General features: G+C 37.0%; 1 protein-coding gene across 2 annotated transcripts in view; it reads right to left on the bottom strand.

Moving 5' to 3' along the window:
• Positions 209-20,647, bottom strand: part of DSC1 (desmocollin 1) — a 35,644-nt gene continuing 15,205 nt past the window's right edge. The window contains exons 9-17 of one of the 2 annotated variants that reach the window (XM_005697016.3): positions 19,835-20,020; positions 17,512-17,774; positions 16,962-17,104; positions 8,641-8,856; positions 8,069-8,311; positions 6,639-6,760; positions 3,869-4,111; positions 3,061-3,106; positions 214-2,977 (exon numbers count right to left, since the gene is read on the bottom strand). In XM_005697016.3, the coding sequence (XP_005697073.2) occupies positions 3,071-3,106; positions 3,869-4,111; positions 6,639-6,760; positions 8,069-8,311; positions 8,641-8,856; positions 16,962-17,104; positions 17,512-17,774; positions 19,835-20,020 (1,452 nt within the window). In that variant the 3' untranslated portion in view covers positions 214-2,977; positions 3,061-3,070. Of the gene's footprint in view, positions 2,978-3,060; positions 3,107-3,868; positions 4,112-6,638; positions 6,761-8,068; positions 8,312-8,640; positions 8,857-16,961; positions 17,105-17,511; positions 17,775-19,834; positions 20,021-20,647 lie in introns of both variants that reach the window. The other variant, XM_005697015.3, reaches the window with a different exon arrangement.

Here is a 20,647-nt window from a genome sequence, read left to right as displayed (position 1 = left end):
CAAGGATTTGAGATCAAGTGTGGTTTTTACTTCTCATGCAACACTATCCTTTCAAAGAATCTTTTTGAAACTACGCTCGCTCAAATTTACTAGGCCCTATGAAGTATGCAAAGGTCTATCCATTCTTAGTAATGCTCTCTGCTGCTATAAATAGTCCTCTTTTCTTTAATCTAACCATGTAGTAAGACAAATGCAATGTCTGGCCACATGAAAAATGTTCCTTCAGATTTATTAGAAAAGCAGATAAAAGAGACCAAAAATATGCAGCAATATACAGTTTGTTTCATTAACCTAATTAAGGAATTTCAAGTAGTACAGGACTTGTATGACTAAACACAACCAAAAAAGTTAGCTTTTCCTCTCTATGATGAAAGTCCTCAACTCTAGAACAACTATTGTGAATATTTTCCAAATAACAGCATATTCCATTCTCTAAAAGTAAACACATGCACAGATATCAAGTTTTACAGAATATTTTTTTAAAACCTAGGAGGAATGAAAAGCTCAATAAAGTTAAGGAAGTATTTAACAAAAGTTCATTTATAACAATTATGCCAATTTTCTTCTATTTTGGAGTTTCTTGATGGAGTTTCCATCAAATATTTCACATGAAATAGTTTGAGATCTTGATAAGATAACAAAGTTTTAATTGTATGTTTTCCATAACTATAGATTTCATTATTGAAAACAATTCAGAATGATTAACTTACCAACAATTAAGTGAAAATTAACATACATGAAATAATTCATAATATATAATATTCTATTAACTAAATTCATAAACAGTCTAGCAAAGTTTCATAAATTTCATTAATCATACAATTAACTGATTTTGAGTGTAACTAGAGAATAACTTTGAAATTCCTAAATAAATCAAAAGACATCATAGTTCTTCTATGAGATGAATTTTAATGATATTTTGAAACATCTTAAAATAGTCAAAATTCCTTAATACAAATTCATTTCCTACACTTTCTAACAATTCTGGTCATAGTTTCAAAGTATCTTCTCTTGTTGATTTGAGAAATCAGCCTTTGGCCTTTATTTGTACCTATGTTCAGATACAAATTTTCTCTTTCACACTTAAATTTAAGAAATACGAAGACATAAACAAACATGTAAGCTAATTTTCAACTAATTATTTTTAATTGCTCAGCAAACATTCTGCACCTATGTTCAAAAATATAACTTAGAACATTATTATGATATATTTCCAAAATTTTAATATTATAAAATTTCAAAACTAGCATCATTGTCAGAATAACATGTACACCAGATAACAGATATTCAGAAGCTGAATTACGCTCCAAAATTATTTTACTGACAATGCCCATAAAAATAATACATAGAGGACACCTTTTAAAATAAAAATTTTACTTGCTAAAGCTACTTATTTTTTCTGCTCTACTATTCAGTTTCAAGAAACATCTTTATTTAGATCCTGTGACTAAGAAGGAGAATAATTCACAAAATTTAAGAAAATTAGTCACTCATTTTTTTTGAAGATTAAGTAGCTAAAAGAAGAAAAAAGTTTTTTTGTCTGAATGAAAAATTTCCTTGTGATATATACTGCTAATGTTTTATGAATCTATAGCATTTGGCACAAAAAATTAAAATATTATTTAAATATATGGTTTTTTCTAAATTAATAAAATAGAATATCTTATTAAAATGCTATGTATTCAAAATAGCTCATTAACTCATGTTTTCATTCTTTTATCCAGCATCACTCAACAAATGTTTGGTAAGAATTGAGTTAACACATTTCAGTTTTTTAACATGTATATGCCAGACACTTTTTCATTTAACATTTTCTGAAAGTGATTACCAATGTAGCCTGAGTATCCATTCCAGTATGGATAGCCATTCAGTGTTTAGCATATTCAAAGGGCTATCAGGTTGTAAGCCTAATGCCTACTGGTCTAGTTACTCAAATGCTTGAGGATGGTGGGATGGTGTCAAACTAGAGAGAACATGTCCTTGCCAAGGTATTTACATTTTTAAAAAGTAATAATGCATCACGATGGACCAACAAAACAGATTTGTGTGTTTCAGTCAACCCGTGGGCATTAAGGCTGCAAGTCATTCATGGAAATGCTTTTCTAAAAAAATCTCAATGACTTAAATTTCTGTGAGCCTCTTCTGGTCCACATCTTTCCAACAATTCTAGAACCTGTAGGAATCTGATAACACATCCACATCAACAGAGATCCCAGGATCAAGCTGGGAGCACCTCCACAGAGTGAAAACACAATGAAAGATGAGCTCTTATTCACCAAATCAAAGACTGCATCAGAGAATGCATAAAAAATTCTTCAGCATAAGCCATTCAGGTAAAGGAAGCAATTCTGTAGCACCAAAGACAATACTTCTAAAAGCATAATTGTCCCCAAGATTCTGAAGAAAATGTTTCATTTTCATCTAAAATAACAAGGTATTTTTCTTTAATCTCCACAATCCCTGACTCCCTCACATACTCTTCCAGAGCATACCAAGTAACCTAAGTTTTCAAACAGAAGGTGTGAGAAGCATACAGTGCAGGCCCGGAAAGGGCAAGAAAATGTACATGCATAGAAAAGGAAATTAACAAATGAAACACTGATTTCTAGGGAAGACAAAAGTTATCTCAGACAAGGAGAATTTAGGGGAGCCTTATCTGTACACAACTGGAAGTTTACCTCCATAAACAAATACTTTAGCAGCAGATGCTGCTATTGTTTTACATTCAATAAGCTCCTACATATGCGCTGGTAGATGTTACGCTATTAAAAGGCACATTTTATTTCTTTACACATGTTTTCGCTAGCGTCCTAAATTTGGGTTCCAGATGATCTAGGAAGTCAAGCCCCTCTTCTTCCTGCCGATCGCTGCAACAGCCCACTGAGCCGGCCACAGACCCTTTCCCTTCATAGTTATAGGAGCGAACGTAGTCTTCGCAGAGCTTGTGTTCCTCGTCTTGTCCGCACAGATACACCTTCTGTGTCGAGAAAGAGCACATTTTGTTAGTTTTTTTAAAAAACACCTAAATGTATTAGCTTAAAAATAATGGCTTTGATTTACCTTTTACTGTTTAATTTTTAACCAGAGTGTGTCCTCTAATGGATTCCTACATATAAAAAATGCACATGATTGGTCTGTATTATATTCATTCTTAAAATATAGCAAATATATAAATGCTCCTACTGAACACATTGATAAAAACTAAAGCTCCACATGCATCACACAACTAGCTTACAATTTCCCATTTAAACATGAGATTTGTATCATTGAAATGTGTCTACAACTTTTTTTACATATTTAGGGGAAACAAATATAAGCTATGACCCTTATGTTTATACATTATTACATACTTATAATAATATATATAACTGGCTAATATTAATCTACATTGACTGATCTGAACATAAAATGAGGAACTAAAACCCAAAATAAAAGCTTAATGATCTGTCTGGTTGATGGCAATCATTAAGATTTCATAATCACATGGAGGATTCAGCATACTAAGAATATTTATAATTTGTGATCCACGTAGTGCCCTGTAACATTTCACTCTAGGTGATTTTCCTGGCAATTTTTAGGAAAGAAGCTATGCTGCTGCTGCTGCTAAGTCTTTTTATACTTACTAAAGTAGAGAAATGCCTACATATGCCACTCCTAGGTCAAGTTTTGGAAACCTTATTTTAAAAACTGATACGAGGTCATTTTTCTCTTTGGGTTTGGACCTAATATTCATGTATCTATGATAATTCAACATGAAAAAGGTGGTGAGCTCCAGATGTATAAGGAGTGAAACTTTGGGGAAATCCTGATTTATAAACAGAGTTTAACTTTCATGTAAAGAAATGAAGATGAAGACGCTGGCACTTACTTCGCCGAGCCGAGGTTGGGTGAAGTTGTGCCAGTCACTGTATGTGTATCTGCCAGTGTCCATCACTCCCTTAACAGATTCCAGGGTCTGATGTCCGCCTCCTTTGTTGGTATCCAAAGTGTAGCCGCCTTTGACCATCTCAAAACTTTGCTGTGTTTTGACTCCTTGGCCACCAACGGTGCCAACAGACATGCTTGTGTCACAAACGTTGGAGGTCTGTGTGGGGAGTCTAATATTTGCATCCTAAAATAAATAAATCAAATTGTAACGAACAGTTTTCTTTCATTTATTTCCCACCATGGACAAATCTCATAGGGGTAAATCTGAGGGCTTCCCTGATAGCTCAGTTGGTTAAGAATCTGCCTACAATGCAGGAAACCCCAGTTCGATTCCTGGGTCAGGAAGATCCCCTGAAGAAGGGATAGGCTACCCACTTCAGTGTTCTTGGGCTTCCCTTGTGGCTCAGCTGGTAAAGAATCCGCCGGCAATGTGGGAGACCTGGGTTCGATCCCTGGGTTGGGAAGATCCCCTGGAGAAGGGAAAGGCTACCCACTCCAGTATTCTGGCCTGGAGAATCCCATGGACTGCATAGTTCATGGGGTTGCAAAGAGTAGGACATGTCTGAGCAACTTTCACTTTCACAAGGGCAAATCACTTAACTGCTGTGGCTCTCTAATTCCCCATACGTAAAATCAAGATAATAATAATACTCATATCATTGGTGTTATAGGTCAAATCGCATCCCCCACTTCAATTCAATCATTAAAGTCCTAACCAAGTGTCTCAGAATATGATCTCATTTGAAGATAGAGTCATTTTGAGTTGAAATTAGTTAAATTAAGACAAGGTCCTAATTAAATAAGATGGGTCTCTAATCCAAAAGGGGAAAGTTGGACACACACACACATACACAAAGCCATATGAAGACTCAATCAATGATGTCATAAGCCAAAGAATTACCAAAAGCTGGGAGGGAGAAGTGTAATAGAATCCTAGCACCTTCAGAGGGAGTAGGATTCTGTCAACACCTAATCTTTAATGTTTAGCCTTCTGAACTGTGGGACAATAAATTTCAATTCAGTTACATTCATTTTGTCATGCTTTGTTATTGCGTTGCCATGCCCTCCTCCAGGGGATCTTCCTAACCCAGGGATCAAACCCAGGTCTCCCGCATTGCAGGTGGATTCTTTACCAACAGAGCTACCAGAGAAGCCCCTGTTTGGCTTAGTAAGTGCTCAGAAGTATTCAGTTCATTTCAGTCACTTAGTCATGTCCAACTCTTTGTTACCGCATGGACTGCAGCATGCCAGGCTTTCCTGTCCATCACCAACTCCTGGAGCTTGCTCAAACTCATGTCCACCAAGTTGGTGATGCCATTCAACCATCTCAGCCTCTGTCATCCCCTTCTCCTCCTGCCTTTAATCTTTCCCAGCATCAGGGTCTTTTCCAATGAGTCAGCTCTTTGCATCAGGTGGCCAAAATATTGGAGCTTCAGCTTCAACATGAGTCCTTCCAATGAATACTCGGGGTTGATTTCCTTTAGGATTGACTGCTTTGATCTCCTTTCAGTCCAAGGGACTCTCAAGAGTCTTCTTCAACACCACAGTTCAAAGGTATCAATTCTTTAGCGCTCAGTCTTCTTTATAGTCCAACTCTCACATCCATACATGACTACATCCATACATGGCTAGAAAAACCATAGCTTCGACTATACAGACCTTGGTCAGTAATGTCTCTGCTCTTTAATATGTTGTCTAGGTTTTTCATAGCTTTATTTCCAACAAGCGAGCATCTTTTAATTTCATGGCTGCAGTCACCATCTGCAGTGATTTTGGAGCCTAAGAAAATAAACTCTGTCACTGTTTCCATTGTTTCTCCATTTATTTGCCATGAAGTGATGGGATGCCATGATCTTGGTTTTTTGAATGTTGTTTTAAGCCAGCTTTTCACTCTCCTCTTTCATTTTTATCAATAGACTCTTTAGTTCCTCTTCCCTTTCTACCATAAGGGTGATGTCATCGGCATATCTGAGGTTATTGATATTTTCCCTGGCAATCTTGATTTCAGCTTGTGCTTCATCCAGCCCAGCATTTCTCATGATGTACTCTGTATATAAGTCAAATAAGCAGGATGGCAATATACAGCCTCTTTGTACTCCTTTCCCAATTTGGAACCAGTCTGTTGTTCCATGTCTGGTTCTAGCTGTTGCTTCTTGGTCTGCATACAGATTTCTCAGGAGCTTTAGCTAGTATCATTATTTGGGCTTCCCAGGTAGCACTACTGTTAAAGGACCCAATTCCAAGGCAGGCAGGCTTAAGAGACTCAGGTTTGATCCCTGGATCAAGAAAATCCCCTGGAGGAGGACAGGCAACCCACTTTAGTATTTTTGCCTAGAGAATCTCATGGACAGAGGAGCCTGGCAGGCTGCAGTCAATAGGGCTGCACAGAGTTGGATACCTGAAGCAACTTAGCTTGCATGCAGGTTATCATTATTACTATTTTACATAATAATCAACTGTTATCATTGAACTTGGGCTTCCCTGATGGCTCAGATGGTAAAGAATCTGCCTGTAATGCAGGAGACCTGGGTTTGATGAATAAGAGAATGGCAACCCACTCCAGTATTCTTGCCTGGAGAATCCCACGGACAGAGGATCCTGTGGGGCTACAGTCCATGGGGTTGCAAAGAGTTAGTTGGACTTGACTGAGTGACTAAGCACAGCACAGCCTCATTAAACTACCATACCAAAAACGGTGAAATCTGATTTACCATCACTTCTTCTCCAGGTCCTTCAGTATTTGATACAATTAAATTTTGCTGGGTTACATCTTCTGGAAAACATTTCTTTACTGTTTTCTTAACAGTAACACAGAAACATGTGAACAAAATACCTAAAAAATAAAAAATATATAAGTAAAATCACAATTTTTCATGCTGGCACTGTAGATCATTTGATTTATAGTAAATTATTATAATCATTTGAATTATATAGTAAATCATTTGAATCAGATTTTTTTTAAGTTTCTTCACAGAACTTTAAAAAATTGGTTCCATAAATTGAGATTTCTTTGGGTCATACAATTTAAAAGAGATTATTAACAAATATATAGAGACTATCTCTGTCTTAGTGAGGTTATGTTATTAGGCTAAACAAGAAACAAATCAATAGAAAGAGGAAGTGAACATAGTCTGGGAATAGCTCTCTTCCCAGGTTCAGATTTCAACATTTTCCTTCTTTTCTCCACACTGAAATAGTAACTTCATTTGATTGGACTTTAAGCTAGTATTATTGGCATTAAAGTCCATAAGGAACAACTCAAAGATCTTAGAATCACAAAACAAAGAACATTAGACATAAATCAAACAGGAAAAGCCATTACATAAAACCAGTGCTTGGTTTTGAAAGCATCCATCAGGTGCTAAGAGGAAGATCCAGTTTAACCCGAAACACAAATCACTGAACACAGACACAGCAAAGGCTATGGGAAAAGTCTGTAAATGCAAATAGACTGCGTGCAGTCAAACAGATTTTTGAAAAAGAAAGAAGGAAGGAGGGAAGGGAAAAGAAGCAAAGGAAGGAGAAAAGGGAGAGGAAGGGAGGGGAGAAGCCTGAGCCAAGATTTCCATCACTTTTGCATCTCCAAAAGCCAGTTTGCAGAATGCAAAATCTTCCATTGCTTTTCCTCAGCAACTCATCATATGCCCGTTTCCCTCACACTCTGGAGTCTAATTCAGATGTGTGCTAAATGATGTCATTAATATTCATTAATATTATTGAACACAAACATCTAAGTACATTTTTAAACTACTCTTTTCACTAACTCTTTTTATGCATCTACTCCATGAATGTGGCTGGTTGAAAGATAATCATACTTTGCATGGGAGGGAAACTTTCTAATTTTACCCAACCTCTTCATTGCACCATTAAAAAACAAAAAGAGCTTAAAGAAGAGGAAATGATTTATCCAGTGTCTCACAGCTAATTATTGGAAGAACTGTGGCCATAGTTCCGAAAACTCCTTTTCTTCTATGACTCACAACTCCAAGCCACTGAATTTGCACAAGATTTTTAAAAGGACACACTTCTCAAAGGCTATCAATGTCACTAATGTAAAGAATTGTCATATATTTTTTAAAATATTAGATAACATTTCTAATATTAAAATATTACATAACACATTCTATATAATTATACTTACATAACAACAACACTGAACCCAACACCATGGCAAGAATTGCCCATTTTCCAAGGAATACATTTGCTAGTGACGCCTCTCTCGAAAGTTTATTAGGCATTCTACATTCGGATGGAATTGTACAATCACATACTCTCACTGATAACATGTGTGTTGCAGAAGCGCCATGTCTGTCTTTTATTTGGATAGGAACAGTGTAATAGTTATAATCAAGATCTTGCCGCCCCCGAAGAATGGCAGTTTTACCTATGTGAAAAAAAAAAGAGATTTTGATTTCTTGAAAAGACAGGAAAAGTAATGGATATTGCTTTATGCTCATTTTTACTATTCTATATTTACTATGTTATTCAAATATTTTATTAAAATGGATTTGTCTGTTTTCTTAAAGATATTCAGAATAAGAATCTAATCATATTACTCATTGTCTTAAGAAACAAGGCATTATCCTTTATCTGGGATCAATAAAATATTTTACTAAAATTAAGATTTATTTAGTATAAGCAACTAAGGTAAAAGTCTAGGCCACCAAACATTCTAAGGTCCTATTGATTAGAAGGTTTAGCATAATTACACACCATCCCTTGTCTCTACTGTCCAAAGTTTGCTGGCAGAATTATCGAGAATGAATTGAAAAGGTGGCCCATTGTCAGGTCCATCTTGATCTGTAGGTTCGAGGACAACATAATCCTTATCATGCCGGCACATTGTCAGTTCTTCTTCTTTTATCTGCGGTGGGTGGTCGTTTTTATCTTCCAAAAGAACTACTAACGTTCCAGTGCAAGATCTGCCGTCTAAGAAAAATAAAAGATAGGATCTTTCTCCACTTGAACACTTATTTTCAACAATCTCTATGATGTACAGTTGACATCTGCTTTCTACTAGTTGTCTGAACTTGAATTTCACACACTTTCCAAACCACAAATACCACTGCTACCAGTACAAAATAGTGACATTACTCTTCCCTGGAGATTGGTAGCTGTATCAGATCAGTGGTTTTTAAAATTAAAAGGTATGAGATTATGAGTAATGTCACTACAGAATGACCGATTTAGAAGATAATGGATTTCTTTCATCCTTCTTTGAAAGTGCATTCGGTGTTTAAAATATGAACACTTTACATTAGGTCACAATCACTTCCTGACTTTCTCTCCTGACCCTTTTCCTCATATACTCATTGTTCAAATTTTGTCATGTGTGTGCTTAGTCAATCAGTCATGTCCAGCTCTTTGTGACCCCATGGACTGTAGCCTGCCAGGCCCCTCTCTCCATGAGGATTCTCCATGCAAAAATATTGGAGTGGGTTGTCATGCCCTCCTCCAGGGGATCTTCCCAATCCAGGGATCAAATCCAGGTCTCCCACATTGCAGGCAGATTCTTTACCATCTGAGCCACCAGGGAAGCCCCAACTTTGTAAAACTGATCATCAAACCCAGAAACTGTGCTCCATCCTGTGTGCAGCTTTGGCACATGCTATTGCCACTGCTGGGAATACTTTTCTCTTCCCCTTCGCCTGATAAAACCTTATTATCCTTTAAGAATCCATTCAAATGTCACCTCTGCATGAAACTTGCCATGACTTCTATGGACAATGCTTGCCACATTCTCCTTCAGTTTCTCAAAACCCTTACTCATCTTTAGCTCATGCACTTAACTTTTCATCCTAAGGGCTACTTTGTTTTCATCTTGACAGTTCAGTGATCTGCCCAGTATTTCCTGGCTAACTGAACACTTGTAGTTCAGTTGCTAAATTGTTTTGAACTCTTTGCAACCCCATGAACTGCAGCACTCCAGACTTCCCTGTCCTTCACTGTTTCCCAGTTTGCTCAAACTCATGTTCATTGAATTGGTGATGCCATCCAACCATCCCATCATCTGTCACCTTCTTCTGGTTTTGCCTTTGATCTTTCCCAGTGTTAGGTAGGTAAAATAAGGAAAAGGAGTCCAAAATGGCGGTGGCTAAAAGACAAGGAAGGGAAAAGCCCACGAAAACAGAACAAGAGAAGGTCTGAGGACCGGAGTGAGGACCTCAGGTAAACCAAACAACACTCCTGGCTGGCGCAATTTACATAGGACAGGCCCAGGGAGAGAGAAACATATAAATAGAGGAGCCAAAGCTAGCTCTCTCTCTCTCTCTCTCCCCCACACACTGGGGCACTCTTCTCCTCATGTCTTTGGATAGATTTTCCTGCTATCTTCTAAATAAAACAGAGCTGTAACACTGAGCTGTAACGCTGATTTGTCTAAGAGCTATAACATGGTCCATTTGAGACCTGAGAGCTATAACACGGTCTATCCAAGACCTAAGAGCTGTGACACGCCTAGGGGGCTTTAATGTCCGTCACTCCAAATCTTTGTTGTGACGAAACAAAGAACCGAGGAACATACACTCACGTGACACCAGCATCAGGGTCTTTTCCAATGAGTCAACTCTTCGCATCAGGGGGCCAAACTATGGGAACTTCAGCTTCAGCATCAGTCCTTCCACTGAATATTTGGGGTTGATTTCTTTTAGAATTAACTGGTTTGATCTCCTTGCTGTCCATAATTTGAAGGCATTAGTTCTTTGGTGCTTAGCCTTCTTTATGGTTCAACTCTCACATCCTTACATGACTACTGGAAAAACCATAGCTTTGACTATTTGGACCTTTGTCAGCAAAGTGATGTCTCTGCTTTTTACTGCTTAGGTTTGTCATAGCATTAATTTTTATACTTAAAAAAAATCAATTGAACAAACTGTAAAAACGTTGTATCCCCCCACCCTAATCTAATTAATATGCTTTTGAGAATAAGAACTCTTACCTCCAGAACTCCACTATTAATGGCCTAATGCTTCAACACATAAATCTAAATAAATATCTTAAATTAGCATAATGCCTATCATGCGTGTTTAAAAGAGAATGAAGTTTAGAGAACATGTTCAAATTTTAAAGCTTGTGATAAAATTACAAACTACTGTAAATAGTAAGGTTTCAAAATTGAAATAAACAGAAAAATAACTGATGAAATTCCTCTCTTTTGTTGCTTTGAATGCTGGTCTAAATTTTGGTGCATAAACATTGAATTTATCATATAGACTACCATAAATCATGTGTAAATTTAATGTTCTTTCTTTTTAGATTAAAATAACAATTAAGCCATATCAAGTAGCATATTTCAGTGAAATTTTTTTCTGTTGAATAAGAATTTATTCAAAGTGACTTTTAAATTAGTTACTTACAAGGTAACAGCAGTATATACCTATTTAAAAACTATTCAATCTAAACAAATTTAACAACATCTAGAAATTGAAGAGAAATAACAAGTTTTGTTTAAAAAAGAAATCTACAATAGCATAGATATCTCCCTGGTGATTCAGATGGTAAAGCATCTGCCTGCAATGCAGGAGACTCAAGTTTGATCCCTGAATTGGGAAGAGCCGCTGGAGAAGGAAATGGCAACCCAATCCAGTACCCTTGCCTGGAAAAGCCTATGGATAGAAAAGCCTGGTAGGCCACAGTCCATGGGGTCACAAAAAGTACAGGACTGAAAGATTTTACTTTCACAACAGCATATAAACATTTTGAGATTGCCATAAATTTGTAAATAAATTTGAGTACAAATGACAACTTTAACACCTAAAAAAGTGAGAAGTGGGAAAAAATAAGCTTTTTTTAATGTAAAAAATAGTTACAGGTACTAGCATGGATCAACATGTGTATTAGGATTTTAACTATTAAAATATAAGAAGAAAGCTATTTCTCTTTAAGGTACAATAGAAATCACACTTTAAAAAGTGAAATAAAGAAATAGGGCAGCCATCCAGAAGCAAATAAAGACTCATTTAATTCCATATTCAACCAACATTTATCACATAAATGATTATTTTCCATCACAGTCTCTGTTTTAAGCATGTTAAAAAAGGAAAACTCAAAACTGTTAAAACGGATAGTAGGCAAAGCCACAGCTGAAAAATAAGTCCTAGATGTCTTCTGAAACTATGAAAGCCTGATTGCAATTTTTTTCCTTCTGGGAAACAGAGCAAAAAAAAAAAAAAAAGTAATTCCTGATAATAGTTGAAGACTGTGAAAAGGTAATTAAGTATGTATGTTTGCCCGTTTCTAAACCTTATTTTGGGCTATCCAGGTGGCTCAGTGGTAAAGAATCTGCCTACAGTTCAGGAGACACTAGTTCAATCCCTGGGTCAGGAAGATCCCCTGGAGAAGAAAATGGCAACCCATTTCAGTTCTTTCTTGGGAAATCCCATGGACAGAGGAGTCTGGCGGGCAACAGTCTGTGAGGTCGCAAAAGAGTCAGACACAACTAAGGAGCTAAATAAGAACAAACCTTATTTTAAGTTAAACACATAAGCAAATGCCAAGAATCAGTGAGTAAGGAATGTCATAATCTCCAGGCTAGAAAGTACATCTTGGGTTAACTAAAATCTAAATTTACAACAATAAGAACTCTGAAAAGCAAGAGTTCCCCATTGTTATTTAAATGTTTCCAGGAACAGAAAGTTCACTGGGTTATAAATCAGCCCACTCCATATATAGAACTCTTTAATGAACGACTGGAAAGTTTTCAGATTCTTTCTTACCAAGCTGTAATACATCTCCTAATCATTTCTAATTTTTTTCTTTTTTTGGACTATACACACAAAAAGTTTACCTCTTCCACATGACAACCCTGAAATATTCATTTTAAGAAAATTCTTTTTATACTCAAGCATATCAAAGCATTTGCAAACTTTTGAACTCAAGTTTCTACATTAAAACTAAGTGATCCAAGTGCCTGTTATGCACCTGAATTTGCAAAGGTCTAAGCAATAAAATTCACAGCCTGGAACCTGTGGAGACTCACAGAACAGCAGAGGAATGGCGAATACCAGTACCTACACGAAGCAAACATGCCAAGATCTCTGCTAGATGCTTGGTAAAAAGATATTTAGCAAAGATAAGGGTCTTTATATGAACATGAGTTCATAGCCTAGCTAGAGGGAAAGACTGTATATGAGAAACAAAGACAGCTCCATTTTATAGAGAAGACACATCATCTATATGTGTCTTATATGTAATTATATATAAGTATATATTCTTATACTGTGATAATTACAGTATTGTTCCCAGGGAAGCAGGGTTAAAAACGTATTCAGAGAGGAACTAAACAAAGATTAGTGAGAGTTATCACAAAAGTCATCACTGCCATGCATTTGAAGAAGCAGAGGGACCTGAATTTCAAACAGAAGGGGCAGCCTTATTGTAGGTGGAGAGGGTACAAAACAGTGCTTTTAGAACGAAAGCAGAGAAGCAAGCAACCTGGTTGACAAAAAAGAACTGACACAAAAGATACAAGGAAATTAATTGGATACCTAGATGATCATCATGAACTATATATGAGCATCAAAACTAAATATTCATGTAGAAATATAAGTAATTACTTATATATTTGACCCTTGGAAGCATATATTAAAATGGATTAAAGTTTAAATAACCAAAATCCTTCACCATATAATCTTCCATTAAAATTTCTAACACCCTATCTTTCCTTCTTGAGCACAGCCAGGTTATCCATGAGCTTGAGACATAGATATGACATTTCATTTGTTTGTACTATGATCACTATACTTACAGACATTCTTTTATCACCAAAAGACAAAGTTAACTTCTTATATCTCTGTTTTCCATATTTTCCTTCTCCCCGAAGAGTATTTCCTTTTTTATCACCATTTCTGTGAAATCACCTCCCTTTATCCTTTCAGCTTGGTAACACTTTAACTGCTTTCCACTTCTTATGATATTCATACATTCTTTGATGGGGAAAGTTTTTATACCAGAGAATCTTTTATAAGAATATAATCATCCTTCAATTGATATTATGTGAAAAATTTGATTTTGTCTTATGAATCCTAGTTTTCATGGCTTAGAACTTAGGACTTAAAAGACAATCAACATCGGTGCAATAAGTGAGTAAATATAAATCCTTGTTTCACATCATAATTGTCTTCCTGAACCAATCAGATTTCACCTTTGCTTTTTTATAAGCAGCAAATCACCATGATTATAAAGTAGTGGCAGTTTTAAGTGTATTTCTCAGTTCTTGTTTCCCCCAGGGTTTAGTAGGGTATTTTCTTTTCCTACTTATACTGAAAGGTTTATAATAAAAGATTCTGTGAGAGCTGCCAAGAGGAGAGGAAGGACTTGTCTAGTGGTCCAGTGGTTAAGAATCTGCCTGTCAGTGTGGGAGACACAGGTTCGATCCCTGGTCGGGGAAGATTGTACATGCAGTTAACCCCGCACACCACAACTATGGAACCAGCGCTCTAGAGCCCCCAGAGCCACAGCTACTGAAGCCTGCAAGCTCTAAAGCCCATGCTCTGCAACACGAGAAGCCCCCGCCATGAGAAGCCCTCACATGGCCATTAGAGAGTAGCCCCTACTCAGTGCACCTAGAAAAGAGCCCATGTAGCAATGAAGGCCCAACACAGCCAAAACTAAATAATAAGCGAATAATTAAAAAAAAATTAAAGGAAGATCATATCACATGATTAGGCAACAATATTCAAATTGTGGTTTTCTTTCAGACTTTGAAACTGAAATATTTTCCACTCGTGGGCATACTTTTTTCAGACTGCTTGGTTTTCTCATTGATTACGACGTGCGACAGACCATTCCCATTCCCAGGCAACAAGAATACACCAAGGCTGAGAGAGAAAGTAAAGAAAAAACCTAAATGGGACAGATGTGAATGGACTGGCTTGCCCTTGCCATGTACATCATAAGCAGCAGCATCTTTATTAGTTTAACCTTTGTCTCTCAACAGAGAATCTATTTTTTTTAAAGTAGATGTGGCTTTTTTTGTAAAGCTATAGAAAAAAGTAGAAGTATAATACGTGAGAAAATATTTGTCTTTATCTTATTATCAAACTATTAAAGGGTAAAATGAACAAGCATGAAGAAGTAATTTTTCATAAAATGAACAAGTCATTTCATGACTTTGGACCATTTCAGCTTTTTTTTATTTCCATGGGATTTGACTTGTTTATTCATGCACTTGCCCATTCCTGCTAAAGAAATTCAATGGTTCTATAGAAAAAGACCAAAAACAGAGAAAAAGACCACAGCATTGCTGTACCAGCTTGTTTGTTTTGAATATCCAGTGTATAAAAATATGCTAACCATACCATTGTAGAGCTCTATACCAAGATCACAGGTGTAGAACCCTGCACCAACGTCACAGGACAAAAATCTCTGAAACTGACCAAGCCCCATAGCAACTGTTGCCATGAGCCTCTAGATCTAAACTGGCCAGTTCCTTGACCCCATATTAGGTAAAATACCCACCCTATAGCATCCTAACCAATCACCTAATGCCACCATTTTCAGTAGGAATTTTCTCTGTCTTGAGGCCATAAAAATCAGCTACTAGCCCAAGAAAAGAGTTGATTCTCCCTTGAGCCGGCCTGTTCTGACAGCTTCTCCCACTCTAATAAACTTTATTCATCTCTCATTCTGCCTCATGTCTGGAAATTCTTTTCCAACCCAGGTATAGACCATGACAACCATCTTGGATTAAACAGATAGTCAAAAACATAGGCTCTATCAGAAAAACCCAAGTTCACTCAACTTTATCATTTATGGAAATTTACCCCAAATGAGTGAGTGTATAACTGATGAGATGAAATGCCATATTGTAGCTTTTACTTATGTTTTTTATAATCTTCTCTTAAAGTCTATTTTTATAATGTATACATAGTACGTTATGATGTTAGCATATTAGTATATATATATATAAATAAACACACCAATAAATATCCTGGGGTAGTTGTTTGGCAGGTCTCAGTCTATCAATAATCAAAGTCGCAGCTGAACTGACCCTTGCGATCATAATGATTGCAAGATGCCCTAAGTAAAAACCATCAGGAAGCTCCGGGGTCAGGGGAAGTTTTATTATTTACCAGTCGTGGAAATCATACATCACACAGCCAGAGTAAGTTTGTGGGGGGCGGTGTGGGACAAGGGGAGTGACATCTGGGATTTTGTTTGCATTGAGGTGGAGGCTGGGGCCTTGGGTTTCACAGGCTCACTCTTTATTGATGAATTTAAAACACAAGAGCAAGAATTTAAAGCACAGGAAGAGAAAAACAAGCAGCTCAAACAGTGAGTTATTGAAATCAACCAAGATCTCCAAAACAAAGGAGCCTGGGGAGATGGGATAGGGGGTTGACATGGTTCTGGATCTAGCTCTGTGGCTCAGAATGTGTTTATTTGAGATCGCAATCAACGCTTAAGTCAAGCACTTGCATTGCAAAAAGAGAAACCAACTGACAGAGCTTACACTGCAAAGGTTCATATTAAAAAATGATTTACTGCTTGGAGGGTATGTTCAAAAGGGTTTTGAGATCACTATTTTAGGACATTTCTTCACAAGATAGGTTCTAGAATTAACCTTGGAGAATGATTGCGAATCTCAGTAAAAAAGACTTCAAAAACCATTGTTTGGACATTTATTTAGGAAATAGGATAAATGTTTTATTCCCCAGTAAGAAAGACTCAGAACAAATCTATCTGAACCCATCTGTTTTAGGGAGTTGAACCCCTCCAGCAAGTTCAAATCAGAATAATCTAAACCTAAAAATCCTGAAAAAAATAGAGATCCTTGATGATGCCACCAGGTCCATGGCAGACATCAAAAAATATGACCCTTGAAACTGAAACCTGCAACTTTTGAGTTAGTGATACACTGAGACCTCAGCTGTGTGGTTGCCAAGAAATTAAGCAATCATGATGCAACCATTGTTTGCAATTAAACAATCACTGTTTGTATTAAATTTTGATGTGGAAACAAACAAATTTAACTCCAAGATTTCCTTAAAAATATGTCCTATATTTATATTTTATTTCTAGAAACTTGCACTCACCTGCATCGAATGCAATCACAGAAACATTGTATTGGTTGTTTTTTACAAATGTTGATTCTCTATCTAGCACTTTTACAGTTTTCAAGTCACCAGTGTATTCATTAATTTCAAACCAGTTATCTTCATCTTGTATCTTCTTATACCTAGTTTTCAGAAATCAAATGTAAAAGTTCAAACCAAAGAGTGGACACAAGCTCAAAATCTGTCATTCTGAAAAACGCATAGAATGTTCCCAAATTCGAAATTAATCATCAATCACAACTGGGGCTTCCCAGGTGGCTCAGTGGTAAAGAATCCACCTGCCAGTGCAGGAGATGTGAGTTCCATCCTTGGGTGGGAAGATCCCCTGGAGGAGGAAATGGTACCCTTATCCAGTATTCCTGTCTGAAAAATTCCATAGACAAAGGAGCCTAGTGGGCTACCGTCCATGGGGTCACAAAGAGTCAGAGTCTACAGAGTCCACGATGTCACAGAATCAGACACTACTGAGCAACTGAGCGTGAGGATGGACATCACAATTAAAAAGAAGAAAATTTTGAAAATATCTTACCTTAAGCCCTCGCCTGTGCCCCTGTCCGGGTCCACCGCTTTGTATCCAAGGAGTTCTGTGCCTGCAGGGAGGCAATCTTCACTCTGAATAACTTTTACTGGTGGTTGGCATTCAGGACCCTCATCATGGTCTTTAACTTTAACAGTGACAATCGTAGTACACATAGTCGTCGTCGTTTTCGAGTTTACTGCTTTAGCGAATTGTGCTTCGTTAAGGACACCAATTTGCAAAACAACCTGGCGATTGACTTCATAGTTCAGAGGCTGTTCAATAAGCACACTTGAATGAGTCAATATTTAACACTATATACAGAAGGCAAAAGTATGATTCTAAGTTTTAGCACCAAAGGGAGAATCATTATGTATGAAATGTTACCAGAAGTTGCAGTTCATGTTTTAACAATGGATAATCAGCTTCCTGTAAGCGACAAACACTACCAAGTGCAAAATTGTTTATTTTTAAGATTCAACCAATTTTTCTTCTTGCTTTCCTTCAGGAAGTTCCTGCCTCCATTTTTTTTTTAAACAAGTTTGAATATGAATAAAAATACAGAATATTTGAATGAATTTCAATGGGCAATTTCTCGTTATTTTATTATTTATCAAACAGGGTAACAGTGATAACTAAATCAGCAGAAGTCCCTCTAAGCTAAGTATATAAAATAACTAGATAGACTGTAATCAAGCAGGACCCTATGGAGCCTTCCTAGGGCAGCCTTGTCCCTCATATCATCTGCTTTAGCTCCTTTCTGAAGTACCTAGATAATGACACCTGGTGCACACTTGTTGAGTTCTTTTAAAGATGTGAAACCCTGCCCCCAACCCACCAAATGGAAGATGTTAACTCCTTGATGACCATGAGCACATAGCCCTTAGACCTAAAGATTTATACTGTTAACTCCTGTTACCTCACCATCAGCCAATCAGAGCACTGTGTGGTAGCTGACCACAGACCTGGAATGTCCCTTCCTCACCTTGCCTTTGTAAATGGCTTCTTGAAACCCTCAGGGGCTTCCCTGGTGCCTCAGACAGTAAAGAATCTGCCCACAATGCGGACCTGGGTTTGATTCCTGAGTTGGGAAGATCCCCTGCAGAAGGGAATGGCAACCCACTCCAGTATTTTTGCCTGGAGAATTCCATGAACAAAGGAGCGTGGTGGGCTGCAGTCTGTGGGGTCACAAAGAGTCGGACAAGACTGAGGAACTAACACACACACACTATAGGGGAGTCTGGGGTTTTCAAGCACAAGTCAGTCACTCTCCTTGTATTGGAACTTTTACAAGAAAGCTGCACTTTACCACAACTGAGTGTCAGTAGATTGTCTTTACCACGCAGGAGTGAGTGGACCCAAGCTTGGCTCCGTAATAAGACTACTAGGACATGAGATTTGGCTATAATGGAGCAGTTACTGGGAGTATCTAAATCAAAAGATATAATTGTATTATCTAGCAGCACCTTTTCAAAGTACATTATGTTTGGGTTTGTTCCTGAAGTGAATAACTAGAAAAAATCTCCAAACAATTAACAATTAGAGACTAAATCTACCAAAATAACAAAAAAGAGAGAACTAAACCTAGGAAAAAAGGTCAAATATTTTAAAAAGAAAGAAATAGAGAAAAAAAGATAGAATAGGTAATATTATAATTAAAGGACATTTTCTAAAAATTTAATGAGGAAGGCAAAATTTATGCATATCCCTTCTAAGAAGATACACTGCCTCTAAGAAATTAATATGGAAAGTTGTAAGAAGTTAGTGAACGTTGCAGGTAGAAGGTCTCAGAAAGAAACCAAGTTCAGTTAAAGTGAACATTCTCTAAGACAGCAAATGCAATTAAATTTTTAAAATCCCAACATACTTGTTACCTCAAATATTGGAGAATTAATGGGAATAGATGCTAAATGTTTAGTAAATAGTCTGTTTTATAAAATATACTGTAGAGTGGTAAAACTATAATATGAGTGTGAAGAGAATCGAAAAGTCAAGAGGTTAATTTCAAATATTGATTTTTCCATTTCTCTCCGTCTTATACTTCATAAGGAATTAGATAAGTGGGTGTCTAAGACCGCTTCTAAAGTTAGTATCTATTTATTAGTTTAATATTTCTCTGCCTTGGTTTTCCCCATATATAGAACAATCAGTTTTGTACCAACCACCTCTTTCGTCTAAGAGAAAATGAGGATAAAACAATAATAATAAAGCTCGTGTATGAAACAATATAAATCATTCAGCATTGCATTGCAACAACTCTAGTTATATACATACAGGAATTACTATATACATACACACACACACACACACACATGTATATATAAATATTTTTTACCTTGACAACACACAAGACTGCTTCATTTGTATTTGGGTCTGTACTAATTTGGAAGGTTCCGTTTTCATTTCCCTTTAGGATCTGGTACACAGCTCTCGAGTGAGGTGTGTTTGGCAAATCATGGTCGTGTACCGCCATTCGTAAAATGTCAACATCAATTCTGTTTTCTTCTACTTCTACAGTATACTGAAACAATTGCCCATTGTTATTATAAATTCATAGTTTTAATGTAATTTTCTACTCAAAGTTTTATTTAAAGGAAAAGAACGCAAAGTGATATGGAAATGTGCAAACACACAGTGGGAAGGATGTACACATTTAACGCATAATGCTGTTTCAAATCTTGTCCATTCTTCATGCTTTACCTTTTCAACTTCCTGACCAACAAAGGCCTGTCTAGTCAAAGCTATGGTTTTCCAGTAGTCATGTATGGATATGAGAGTTGGACTATAAAGAAACTGAGCACCAAAGAATTGATGCTTTTAAACTGTGGTGTTGGAGAAGACTCTTGAGAGTCCCTTGGACTGCAAGGAGATCCAACCAGTCCATCCTAAAGGAAATCAGTCCTGGAAGGACTGATGCTGAAGCTGAAGCTCCAATACTTTGGCCACCTGATGAGAAAAGCTGACTCCTTGGAAAAGACCCTGATGCTGGGAAAGATTGAGGGCAGGAGGAGAAGGGGATGACAGAGGATGACATGGTTGAATGTCACCACCAACTTGATGGACATGAGTTTGAGCAAGCTCCGGGAGTTGGTGATGGATAGGGAAGCCTGGTGTGCTGCAGGCCATGCGGTCGCAAAGAGTCAGACAA

This window comes from Capra hircus, chromosome 24 (assembly GCF_001704415.2).
Source record: "Capra hircus breed San Clemente chromosome 24, ASM170441v1, whole genome shotgun sequence".
Lineage (NCBI taxonomy): Eukaryota > Metazoa > Chordata > Mammalia > Artiodactyla > Bovidae > Capra > Capra hircus.
This window is presented reverse-complemented; position numbering and strand designations above follow the sequence as displayed.